We start from the raw sequence: 12,430 nt of genomic DNA, 5'->3' as shown, positions 1-12,430 counted from the left end.
CCACCACCGAGATCCAGGTATGACTCGACAAACAATCGGAATTTAAGATAAAATTCTTAAATAATGCTCTACGTTTCCTATTACTTTTTAATTAACACTCAGTCTTCCATAATTTTATAATCTAACCTCTCTCTCTCTCTCTCTCTCTCTCTTCCAAGATTTTTTAAAAAATATTTTACTTCTCTTCGGTGATTTATAATCACGCCTTAATACGGAAGCACGCTTATAATAATAATAATAATTATTATTATTATTCTGTTATTGTACCTTGTTGAGCACGGGAAAGTATAGCACTATAATCTTTTAGTGTGGGATAGATAGTTGATAAGCACACGGTGTTCTGGTTCCAGAATTGGACGCATATGGTCAAAAAGAGAAGGACGCCTGGAGAACCAATCGGTTTGAATTAGTTGCATGGATGATTGCTTAATCTTGCCTAGAAAACTGTGTCGAGAGCAGCAGATTTAAACCAATAAATAAATAAATAAATGGGTTCATCAAAACTGCATGATGCCGCTATATAATATGTATTAAATTCTTCTTCTAATTTTATTTCTTCTTCCAAATCCCCCTCTTATTATTATATTACACCACATATTTGCTGAACTAAAAATCAACAAATAATAGATGAAACAAAATAAATATATAAATATATTGATACATGAAGAGGCTTATTCTTTTTTTTTTCTTTTTCTTTTTTTTGGTTGCTGTGAAACATTCACATTACATGAACAAACAATCAAGGTTGAAAACAGAAAGGCGTGGAGATGATCACAACTTACATGCACGATGGCTTGTAATTAATTTCATCTCCACCGTCTTAATTAAAGCACAAAGAAGAAGAAAAAAAGAAAAAATTCACAGGAGTAATCAAATTAAAAACCTTCTCTTTGCTACTTTCTTTCGATCGATGCCATCGTCGTCGTCGTCGCCGTCTATCTCCTCTTGTTCTTGCTCCCGAGGAGCAAGGAGATGTAGAACAAGAACCGGAACAGAAACCCCCACGCGACGGTGATAAAGAAGCAGTCCCACTTGGTTAGATCCGTGACGGCTTGCTGACGTAAGAAATCCGGCCCGGTCGTGATGCAGGTGGTGCTGTTGAGGTTGACGCCGAGGGAGGTGCTCATAGACTGGAGGACGGCGACTTTGATGGCGTTGGGCAGCGAGCCGAGCGGCGTGTTGTCGAACATCTGGACTCCTCTCACGAAGCACTTGGTGGGATCGCTGAACTCGTTCTGGAGGACGGCCTCGTACGGGTATTTGACCAAGGAGAGGTAGTGGAACCAAATCCAGTAGTCGGGGATTCTGTCGCGGTTGATGAAGAAGCCGCTGAAGAGGAGGAAGTAGGCGAGGAGGGCGACGACGACGGTGTAGCCGAGCATGACGTGGGTGACGACGCCGGAGAGGAAGGTGACGAAGCCGCTGCCGGCCCAGAAGGAGGCGAGGATGATGAGGTTGAAGAAGACGAACCCTGAGAAGCCGCCGGCGAGGCCGACGGCGAAGTAGGTGGTGGCGGCGAAGGCTAGGGAGAGGAGGATGAGCGGCGGGAAGCCGACGATGGCGTGGGAGAGGACGTAGGAGGAGCGGCGGTAGGCGTTGTAGGCGGTCTCGCGCATGAAGATGTAGCGCTCTTGGAGGAAGACGGGGAGGGCGTCGGCGCACGTGTAGAACATCGTCGACATGGCGATGGCGATGAAGCCGAGCCGCTCCTGGATGCCCTTCGGGGAGTTGTCCAGACGCCAGAAGATGGTAGCCAGGATGAAACCCGTCACCAGCACCGCCCCGAGCCGGATCGCGAACAACTCCGGCTGCCGCTTCGTGTTCGTGAAGGATCTCTTCGTTAGGACGCCCACCTCGATCCAGAACGGATTCGCGAATTTCTTAACGGATGACGACGCAGATGAGGTTTCGCCGGACACTAATTTCCCGCGCGAGATGCTCGCCGCGATGGCTTCCTTGAGGGACAGGGGAGGCTTTTCTTGCTTTGGTTTGGTTCGCCGCGAGTGCCATTGCTTGTTGTGATCGATGAGTGCCCTCGCTCCCTCGAATGAGTTGCTTCCTATATTTATTTTATTTTATAAAATTAAATTAAATGAAAAACTATACTAATTACCTACCGCTTAAACTTAATTATGAATGATAGTAAGAAACGGAACTAAAATGGACCGACCTTCGATTTCACGGATGAGGTCGAGAGCGAACTCGGCCGGGTTCTCGTTCTCGGGGATCGGCTTCCCGAAGTCGGAGAAGAAGATGGGGAGGTCGGAGGGAGGGCCGTAGAAGACGGTGTGGCCGCGGGAGAGGAAGAGGAGGCGGTCGAGCAAGCCCAGGATTCGGTAACTGGGCTGGTGGACGGACATAATTACGATGCTGCCACTGTGGGCGATGCGTTGGAGCACCTTGACCACCATGAAGGCGCTGGTGGAGTCGAGCCCGGAGGTCGGTTCGTCCAGGAAGAGGACGATCGGGTCGTGGATGATGTCGATCCCGATCGACACCCGCCTCCTCTCCCCGCCGGAGACACCGCGGTGGATCTCGTCGCCGATGATGGTCTTCGCGGCGGCGCGGAGGCCGAGCTGGTCGATCAGGGCCTGGACGCGGCTCTTCTTCTTCGATGCCGACAACGTCCTCGGGAGGCGGAACTCGGCGGAGAACATGAGGGTCTCCTCCACGGTCAGCATCGGGTAGAGGAGGTCGTCCTGCATGACGTAAGCTGAGATCACCTTGAGCAAGTTGCTCTCTAATGGCTCGCCGTTGAGGGTGACGGATCCGCGGAGGCTCTCCTTCGCGATCCGATTCGCTAGCGCGTCGATGAGGGTCGACTTCCCCGACCCGCTAGCGCCGAGGACGGCCAGGATCTCGCCTTCTCGGGCTTCGCCCGATATGGAGTGGAGGAGCGTCTTCGTCTTGGAGTGGCTGAGGTTACCCTCGGCGACGTTCAGCTGGTCCGACCCGGCGAGGTGGCTCTTGTTCCCCTTCTTGGAGGAGTTCTTGACGCTGTACGACAGGTCGGTGAAGGCGAGCTCGAGCGGGAAGTTGTGGGGGAGCGCGGCTGCACCGCCACCGGAAGAAACGGTGAGTGTCCCGAGCTCGATGGTGAAGTGGGAGGGCGAGGAGGCGGCGGACGACGCCTCGCTGCGCGAGTCCCCGACGCGCTTCAGGAGCTGCCCGAGGGTGGTCGACTTCGCCACCACCTCCGCCTGCGGCAAAAGAGGCGGCGGAGACGGCGCCCGTGAGTGGCGGATGAGCAGTCCGTCACGTGCGATGTCCTCGGCTTCCTCCATTGGCGACGACCGCCGGTCGAAGAACCCGAGCTTATCCACGAATCTAGACATCTCTCTCTCTCTCTCTCTCTCTCTCTCTCTCTCCTCTCTCCCTTCTCTGTCAACAGTAATCTTAATCTTAAATCTTTTACAGATAGAAACAAGTTATAAGAGAGCTTGGCTTGGCTTAGTTCGGAGTAAGACAGGCTTACATTTATAGGTAGCAAGGTCCAACGTTTCTAAAGTTCGGATGTCATGAAAGTACCGTGACAGCATGGTGCTCTTTTGCTACAGCGCCACGTCAGCACAGTGGTATGTAGATGTAGGTGAGGGGTGTTAAGCTACACTTGGATGGTTAAGTGTTGGTTGGAAACGAAGAAGATGGAGGAATAGAATTGGAGAGGGTTGGTGGCGTAGTATAGAATACACTTATTAGCTACCAGTCGTCGTTGCAGTTCCTGGGAAGGAGATGATGCATGGGATTCAAGTTTCAGAGGTTGGTTGTTGTTGGTGTAGATGATCCATGCCATACCAAATATTAGAGCTGCTAACCAATAGAGAAGGTCAGGGTGGTCAAACAAAGGACCCATTTGCTTCCTCAATATTTTTTGGAATATTATAGTTTTTTTTTCTTTTCTTTTACTTTCCTCATCATATTACTGGAGTTATGCATACAAAGAATCTATAAGGTTAACTTAGTGGTATGAGTTGACTATTTCTTCATAATGTCAAGCTCTTAAACAATGTTATCAACTCATATAGTTGGGTATTATTGGTTGTCCCACACCTAGAAATATATATCATGGGAGCTCAACAACCTACCTATAATGGTGAGAATTTTCTTTTCTTTTCGTCCAACCTTAAGTAAATTATGTCATATATCTCGAGTGTCGTGGTCCAACTAGATGTGAGAAGTCTTATGGTATTTGCGGTTGCTATGCCTACACAGCTACACTCAACTAGATGTGATATATATCATATATTGAAAGGATATTATAATGGAAAAGAACTAATTAATATAGTCGACTTAGATAGTTGAGACTAAAGACTAAAGTCTTTTTCGGCCCGGTCAACTGTAGAGCAGGCCCATTTGCGGCCCAAGCTTGGATGACCCATTTCGGATCCGACCCATTTGAACCTGTTAATTACATCCGATCCGTAGTATACTTTAACCCGGTTTATTCCTCCTCCCGCCATATGCATCTCAATTCTTAAACCCTAGAAGCTCCTCTCTCTCTCTCTCTCTCTCTCTCTCTCTCTCATGGAGCAGTTTCTTCTCGAAAGGCTTCATCTCCACCTCTCTTCCACTTCTGACTCCTCTTGCCGAATTCGAGCGCTCTCCACAGCGAGATCTCTCATAACCAATTCCTCCTCGGCCGCCTCCACCGTTTCCTCCGCTGTAGAAACCCTAATAGTATCCCTCTCGCACTTCTCTGACGACGCCTCCTTCCTCCGCCTCGCCATTTCCTTGCTCGCCGAGGCCGCTACCATACACCGCTGCTTCGCGGTCTCTGTGATCTCCGCCGTCCGGCCTTTCTTGGATGGCCGCGACCACCTCGCCGCTGATGCTGTCGCCGCTCTCGCTTCCATAGCCGGGAGCAGCGCAGAAGATGGTTTCTCTCTGGTCGAATCTGTTTTTGATGAGAATCTCGTAATTTCGCTTGCGACGAGCCCGATCTTTGCTGTTCGATCTCGGATCCTTGATCTGTTGGTTTATAGCATCGGTAGAGCAAAAACTAGCGCTATTTTAGGTCATAAGAGCTTGCTTCAAGTGTTTCTTGGGATTGCGATTGATCTCTATCCGTCGGTGAGGCGATCTGCACTTGATGGATTGGTCGCGCTATGCAAGGAGGCTGGAGTTGATGTCAACTCTTTGGCTGTTGAGTGTTGCTATGATCGTGCTGTGGAGGCTTTGAAAGATGAGGACGAGCTCGTTAGATCAGCTGCTGTTCGATTGGTGAGAAGTTTGTTTCTGAAGTATTGTTGCATTTCTAGTTTTCTTTTTCTGGCTCATTATGATATGATATCATTTGATGGTTAGGCCAGTTTGTGTGCGGAGATGTTTGCGGCAAGGGAGAAGGCGATGGATTACAGTGAACAGATAGATATGATATTTGTGCAGGTGGACTTCATATTACATGTTATGTCTTAGATGTTGCATTTCATTTTTATTTTTGCACATAGAATTATATATGGATTTTTAGTTGTTTTCTTGGTTCAGCTTTGTTCAGTGGCAAGAGACATGAGCGTGAAAGTTAGGGTCGAAGCTTTTAATGCCCTTGGAAAGGTTCAGAATGTTTCTGAGAGTGTTCTATTGCAGTCACTATCTAAAAAGGTCCAAGGAATTAAGAGTGGAAATATAACACTCAGTAAATTGGATAAAGAATCTAAATTCCGCTTTTCATGTGCAGCTGGGATTTTTATACATGGAATTGAGGATGAATTTTTTGAGGTAATGCTGAGTCTATCTTTTCTTGAATGCCGACATTCTAAGATGATTTTATAAGCCTAGTAAACCTTTTTTCTAGTGTTTTTTTTTCAGGACAGGTTTATATGTTAACTACTTTGTTTCTTTCCTTTTCTTTTTCACATTAGGTTCGGACAATTGCCTGTAGATCTTTGGGGATGCTTACGAAATTCTCTGTCCAGTTTGCTGATGATGCATTAAATTTATTAATGGATATGTTGAATGATGATGCAGAAGTGGTTCGACTGCAGGTTTTGCAAACATTGTTTGATATGGCAACATATGATCGCCTACAAGTGCAGGAAAAGCATATGCACATGGTATGTTCTTCTCAGTAATTAATTAGGTATCGGAACTGATATCTGTAGACCTAATTTACGCCACTGGGATACTTGTATGATGTTAAACCGGATGTGTGTTCCTTATGGCGCTAAACTGAAAAGAAACCAGAATCTATTAAAGTGCTTCTGTTCTTCCATTAAAATTATCTTTAATGGAAGCTGTTTGGCAAATCTTTAGTTGGGAGGTTCAATATTTTACTCATCTTTGTCTTTGTGGTGATAGTCATCCTACAGTTTTTTTTTTGTGGGCAGTTTCTTGGTTTGTTGGGCGATGTTAATGCCTCGATCAGAAGTTCAGCACGAAAAACCCTCCGGCTAATGAAATTGCCAAAGCTTGAGATATTCAAGTCAGCAATTGATGGTCTTATTGGGAATTTGGAGACATACCCAGAGGTTTGATAATCTAGGACCTTTTGCAGATTTACCGTATTGTACTCTTGGCTAAATTCTTTCCCCTATTGGTGGATTAATGGGTGTTGCTTGTGCTTGGTACACTATCATGAAAAAGACATGCTTTATTCAGCTATTTTGTAGATCCTCTTGGACAAGTATCTTGGTGCATGAAACTTCATAGCATATAGGGGATCACAAAATGTTAAATAGCAGTTTATGAGATTAGCTTTTATGATTTATATTTTTATGTCAATACACAATCACAATTTGAGAACCCAGCTTCAAATAAGTTCCTTAGACTTGGACTTTCAAGTTGGGAAGAGTCTAGAGAGTTCAGAAGTAGTGATAAAACTTGAGTCCTGTTTCCACTTAATAGATATTTGAACTGAATTAGCTGACTGGTCATCTTGCAAACATTCTTCTAAAAGTTAGATACTCAATGCAATGTTTCTCTATTAAATTTATCTTTTCTTTGATATTTTAGTAAATTATAAACCATGCTTTATAGCAATTCCTTGCCTCTTTCTTTCTATCTGGCAGTGATATTGGTTTCCTGATTTTCAGGAAGAAGAAGATATATTCTTTGTGTTGTTTTCTCTTGGTGTGGATCACAGGAAATTTTCAGTCAAGTTAGCTAAAGATTTGGCAAAACAGGTATCTTATCTCCATTTATTATGTAAAATTATCATTGAACTTTGGATAAAATACAATATGTATCTTTCTGGTTAGATGCTTCTGTTACAATTCCCAAAGCAAGTACTTCATAAATATATTGTAGGTTGTAACCCAGTATGAGTTCAAAGAATGTAACATTTCATGGCCCTGACCTTTTAAGTTATACCAGATAGAGAGAGCAAGGACTAGAATGCGTAGCACTTCATATATATATATATATTTTTTAAATATTCCTATTGAGCCAAAATATGTCATTGACCATGAATTTGGATTGTAGTCCTTGCTGTGATGAACTTTCAACTTTGCATCATGCAACACTGGCAGGTAGTTCTTTTAATAAGCCTCTAATTTGGTTGTTGCAAGTTTCTGAAATTTGACAACAGTTTTTTGTTTTCTTCCAAATATTATTCACTTAAAACAATTCTTAAAGTATATCAAAGTATCAAACATAAACTAAAGAGTTGGATAAAACTTAATGTGAAGACTTGAGAAGTTTTAACGCTTCTTTCGCCATTGATTGTGCAACACCTATTCCCAAGGTGGAGAGAAAAGGTTCTTTCATTTTTTGTGGTAATTTGGATGGTCTCTAAGCTGCTTTAACACATTTACACATATTTAAATATTTCAATTCTCGTTTCTTCCTATGATATTAATAGTTGCAGTTTGCCACTATTCTTCCGAATGTTTTTCATATTTCTGCTTAATAAATGCATTGTTATCGTCCATGTTGCAGATAGGTCCATCATGCGATGGAGAGCTGACCTTGGACAGTCATAGGGTTGCAGCTGTGCTGGTCCTATCTATATCATTACCTTTTGCTGACGAGAATTTTGCATGTGATATACCTCGAGTAATATTTTCTTATGCAATTCCATTATTGGGAAGGATATCATTTGCACTGCGAGGTGTCATTGACCAAGATTCAGTTTTGGCCCATTTGTGCCGTCATAGTGGGATGCCTTTTCTGGACAAAACGTTAGGGTTGAAAGAGGCTGGCCAAATATGCAGTTCCTCATTGCCTGTTTGTAGTATTGCATCAAAAGTTTCTAATAAGGAAACTGTGTCACATATGGGTGAGATATTAAAGCATCCTGAACAGTCTAGACAGGAAGATGAGTACTTAAATGAAGAATTCATGCGGCCCATGGAGCTCATCTTAGAAACTGTTGGAGAAACCTGGCCTCTGACAAAGTCATATAGTACATATGAAGTGCGAAGAACATTAAGGTCTCTCTTTCTCTCTCTCTCTCTCTCTCTCTCTCTTCTCTCTCTCTTTTTGTGCCTTCATAAATCTAGTACTGTATTGTTCTTTCTTTTTCCCCCTTCAAGCATTATTCCCATGTTTGTGATGGTTGGATGTTACATGCAGAACTTGCAAGGAGGAACTGGAAATGATAGCATGGAATGCTCCTGGTTTGGTCAGTGCATCTGTGGACTTTGTATCACAGTATATTCAGGTAGTCCAATTGATTGCAGAAGCATGGGAGAAGATGCAGCCTAAAAGTTCTCATGATGTTGGTTCGATGACACTTGATATTCTAGTGGAAAAGTTAGAAATGTCCCTTAGAAGAATGAGACATGGTTTCCCAGGGTTGCCTTGCCAAATGGAATATCATGTTTTAGAGCTGACTTTGCTTGCTAACCTCCTTAAAGTGTCAAAGACTGGATTTTTTTCGGATCTTGGGTTGATGAAGATTCGTGTCATAGTTTCTCGCTTAGAATCTCTATGTGCTGAAGGATCATATAAACTATCTGATTTTGCTCAAGAATTAAAGAGGGCTATTGCTCCAAGGGCCAAGGCTGATGTTCCTCATCAGATTAATGTTTACAATTTTCTTAAACTCTTTAATCCACAACAAATAAGATTGGTTGGAAAATTTAAGAACATAAAAGCAGAAGTGCAAGCTCTTGATAATGATTCTGAGAATCCCCTGATATATGTTTCAGGATTACCTGTGGGTATCCGATTTCGCATAACACTGTATAATATTTCAGATCAAGACAGATTGTGGCTTTGCATGGTTGTTGGGGAGGTCATCCAGTATGTTTTCCTGGATTTGTGCCAGTTTGAAGGTTCCGATGAAATGAGGTGTGGTACTGTTGTTCTTCCTTTCTTTGCAACTCCAATGGCATCTTCATTTGTGTTGAGGGTTTGTCTAGGTATTGAATGTCCATCAGAAAATATGGCATATCAGAAGAAAAGTCAAGGAAGGCCAAAAGATGATATAGCTTTTCTCTGTGAGGAATTTAATGTATATTTTGTCAGAATTGGTGACAGATGATATATGAAAGTGGAACTATGACCTTCTTTCTTCTGGTAGTTGTCTATATGCATGTCATGGAACAATGGGAAACCTACTCTATCCTACTTGCGGCCTGATAACTTCTGCTTATGGTCTGTGGATAATAACATGGGTAGCTGGTACATAGACTAACAAATCGGTCAAAAGCTAGCTACTGATAGCAGCAGATATGTTTCGTTAGACTTGAGAGTTGAGAGATAAATATCCTGGGCTTGTCATTTATATGCTATACTGAGTTGAAGCCAGCAGCCAGGAACCATACATGTGAGGACGAGATTGATGATTAGGTCATCTATAGTAACTTGCTTGATATACTGATTGAAGCCAGCAATCAGGAACATGCAAAGAACTGTATATATATTTGAGGAAATCAAGCTGCCCTATGAATTAAGAAACAAACACTTCTCTTGACAATAATATTCTGGTCATGTGTTGAAATTTTGGGTACAGATTTGCAGTTTCTAGTGGCAAATCAGCTGATTTCATGGTCCTCCACTCCTTGAGACACTCGATCCCGATTCCATCCATGGTATGTCACTGAGGAGTCATTGGCAATGGAAATAATTTTCGATTACCATATGGTAGCTAATTGCTGACCTTGATTTGTAGAACCAAAGAACAGATAAACTGCTGAGGATACATTTTTTTAGAACTAATAGCCGTCTAGGCAAGAGCTGACATTCCTGCATGGTTTTGAAGCTGTGTTTCTTGACAACTATACAGGAAACGTTGATTTCTATTGGTAACAGTGTGAGACTGCCATTCTGGATTTTTCTGTACTGAATAGTATAATCTGACTTGAAGCTGTTTCAACCATCCTTTTTTATGATGATCAGACTGGGAATGAGTTGATATAGCCAGTAAACCGGATCACCTAAGTTACTCGATCAAGTTTTTTAAGTGGTAATTTTTGAATGAGAAAGATACATCAATGCACCATGCCTGGAAATCTCCTACTCCGTATGTCTGTTCTGAAATTTATTCATTTTTTCCTTTCAGAAATGATATTGCAACAACTGAGAAAGCACATCCTGTTTATGCATTAAGAAGCTGCTTACTTTTAAGAAGCTGCTTCATCTTAAACGGAATTTCTCAGGTAAAGAGTTAGGATGTGTACTTTTATGAATCTACTTCAGTTTATGCATTTAGGAGATATGAATGGATGGTCAGTCTCATTTTAGCGGTTCTTTTCTAACGTGGTTTTATGGACCTGCTCTTAGGTACAATTATGTCAATAAATAGTTATGACACTTCCTGACAAGAAGATATTTGGATAGTATGTTGCTAATCAAGCTGCTGTTAGCTTAGCCAAGGAATAATTGGCGCGAGCTATCTAAAAGTGCTATCATATTCGTGATACATGCTGGTGCTTATTATGAAATACTGCAAACATACCCCTCTGGTTTCCATCCATATGGGAACCTAATAGACATGTAAGTCAATTACACCACAAGGTTTGCGATTTCCTAGTGTTTTATATTCATCTGATGCCGGTCTAATCTTCTTTCTCTTGCAGTCTGGAACAGGACATCTTCTCATGATGCTGTCACACAAATAATTATAGCTTGGGTTTGGCTATTCCCTTCAATGCCACTACCCCTCACTAGCAAATACAAAATTTCTCTTTCCAGCATCATTCTCTCATTACTCGTTAATAGAAAAAAATAAGAAAGGTAAGAGACGTATTAGTCATCAATGATCAACACAGCGCAGTAATGGAAGATGGTGGCTATCAACCGACAACTGCTCCGCTCCCAGTGGTGAACGCAATGATAGGAATACATGTGGCTTGCTTGAAGTTATGTTGCTTTGTGACATCGATTTCTTCTGTTGACTCTTGGGGCAAATTTGTGCCACTCGAAGTGCCCGTTCTCAATTTCTCAATTTCAAGAAGCACCATTACATCCCCTGTGTGAAACACCCAACGTTGATTCACACTTCACGGGGTATCCTATGCACGACGGACGTTGTTTGAAGATGAACAGTATGTGAATAAAAAGAGATACATATGACGTGTTGGTAATCCTTACTATTTACAGACCACTTTATTCAACTACTTCCAGGTTCTGTAAATAATTATTCAAAAAGTTATTGGTGTATCCATGTTGGATGGATTTTTGTGGAGGAGTTCTATTACCACTTACCAGGTGTGGTTTCTATCTTTTTCTTTCCCTTTTTTTAAAGTCAATGGGTGACTTTGTGAGTCATGTTGCATTTGCTTTTATCCGTCCCCATGGCGCTGGTCCACAATAAGGTCCACCTTGGTGACTCCAGTTGACGTGCAACATTGTCCCGAGTGCTACGTAAACATCTCGTGATTCACAATATTGGACACGTAGATAAATCTCCTCATTTATTACCACCCACCCAACATGACGTGGAGGATTACCCTACTCTATCCCCCTCTCAAATTACCGGCTACGAATGGGAATTTTTACCGAACTTAATAATCCGAATAAAATCAGATAACTTATCCGAGTCCAATCCGGAGTAATCATTTTCAAAATGCTAAAAAAAAACTCTTATTATACTAATTAAATAAAGTAAAAGAGCGTAAAGGAGAGATAAGAGTAAATGCATGATAGTCATTTTACTTATGTTAACTTCCTACTTAATTAACCTTTCCCAAAAGCCAAATCACATGGTTAATTAACAACTAATCCGACAACTCTAAAGAGAGTACGACAGTAGCAATCACTCATTGCGAATGATGCCACATCATTCCTACCTTCTCCTCGCACTCCGAATCCTACTCTTATTCTCCCCCACTTCCTTTATATAAACTTTCCTTCCATCCAAAGCCTTTCCTTTATATCCATCTCCTTGAGAATTATCCCGAGAGAGAAAGCGCGACTTATCTACAGAGAGAGAGAGAGAGAGAGAGAGAGAGAGAGAGAGAGAGAGAGAGAGAGAGAGAGAGAGAGAGAGAGATGAGCTCCGGTTGCAAGTCCGCAGTGAACTGCATCGACGCACGGGTGCCGGTGCGAG

At 42.7% G+C, this 12,430-nt stretch overlaps 2 protein-coding genes across 5 annotated transcripts; one reads left to right on the top strand and one right to left on the bottom strand.

Annotated features, from left to right (window-relative positions):
- Nucleotides 1-628: 628 nt before the first annotated feature.
- Nucleotides 629-3,429, bottom strand: LOC140776791 (ABC transporter G family member 5-like). The gene is made up of 2 exons (XM_073120647.1): nucleotides 2,171-3,429; nucleotides 629-2,059 (listed from the first exon to the last, which is right to left on the bottom strand). The coding sequence occupies exons 1-2, from the start codon at nucleotides 3,333-3,335 to the stop codon at nucleotides 936-938; spliced, it is 2,289 nt and encodes a 762-aa protein (XP_072976748.1). The 5' UTR covers nucleotides 3,336-3,429; the 3' UTR covers nucleotides 629-935.
- Nucleotides 3,430-4,475: 1,046 nt separating this feature from the next.
- LOC140776456 (protein SIEL) lies at nucleotides 4,476-11,603 on the top strand. Of its 4 annotated transcripts, none has more exons than XM_073120170.1 (11): nucleotides 4,476-5,220; nucleotides 5,305-5,385; nucleotides 5,485-5,715; nucleotides 5,859-6,050; nucleotides 6,324-6,464; nucleotides 7,029-7,118; nucleotides 7,873-8,366; nucleotides 8,509-9,971; nucleotides 10,166-10,538; nucleotides 10,663-10,875; nucleotides 10,959-11,603. In XM_073120170.1, the coding sequence occupies exons 1-8, from the start codon at nucleotides 4,525-4,527 to the stop codon at nucleotides 9,419-9,421; spliced, it is 2,838 nt and encodes a 945-aa protein (XP_072976271.1). In that variant the 5' UTR covers nucleotides 4,476-4,524; the 3' UTR covers nucleotides 9,422-9,971; nucleotides 10,166-10,538; nucleotides 10,663-10,875; nucleotides 10,959-11,603. The 4 variants fall into 4 exon arrangements, with proteins under 4 accessions (XP_072976271.1, XP_072976270.1, XP_072976272.1 ...); XM_073120169.1 differs by having other exon boundaries at nucleotides 8,509-10,345; nucleotides 10,442-10,538; XM_073120171.1 differs by having other exon boundaries at nucleotides 5,982-6,050; nucleotides 8,509-10,538.
- Nucleotides 11,604-12,430: the final 827 nt, after the last annotated feature.

Source organism: Typha angustifolia, chromosome 14 (assembly GCF_048772165.1).
Source record: "Typha angustifolia cultivar Huaian chromosome 14, ASM4877216v1, whole genome shotgun sequence".
Lineage (NCBI taxonomy): Eukaryota > Viridiplantae > Streptophyta > Magnoliopsida > Poales > Typhaceae > Typha > Typha angustifolia.
The sequence above is the reverse complement of the archived record's forward strand: the minus strand, read 5'-3'. Positions and strand labels throughout refer to the sequence as shown.

What these genes read in the sequence shown, in the direction of transcription:
- LOC140776791 (XM_073120647.1), bottom strand. Translation starts at nt 3,335, where the DNA reads ATGTCTAGATTCGTGGATAAGCTCGGGTTCTTCGACCGGCGGTCGTCG. An exon ending in CCTCATCCGTGAAATCGAAG is followed by an intron (nt 2,060 to 2,170) that starts GTCGGTCCATTT and finishes AAATAAATATAG; the next exon opens with GAAGCAACTCATTCGAGGGA.
- LOC140776456 (XM_073120170.1), top strand. Translation starts at nt 4,525, where the DNA reads ATGGAGCAGTTTCTTCTCGAAAGGCTTCATCTCCACCTCTCTTCCACT. An exon ending in GATCAGCTGCTGTTCGATTG is followed by an intron (nt 5,221 to 5,304) that starts GTGAGAAGTTTG and finishes TTTGATGGTTAG; the next exon opens with GCCAGTTTGTGTGCGGAGAT. An exon ending in ATTTGGAGACATACCCAGAG is followed by an intron (nt 6,465 to 7,028) that starts GTTTGATAATCT and finishes CCTGATTTTCAG; the next exon opens with GAAGAAGAAGATATATTCTT.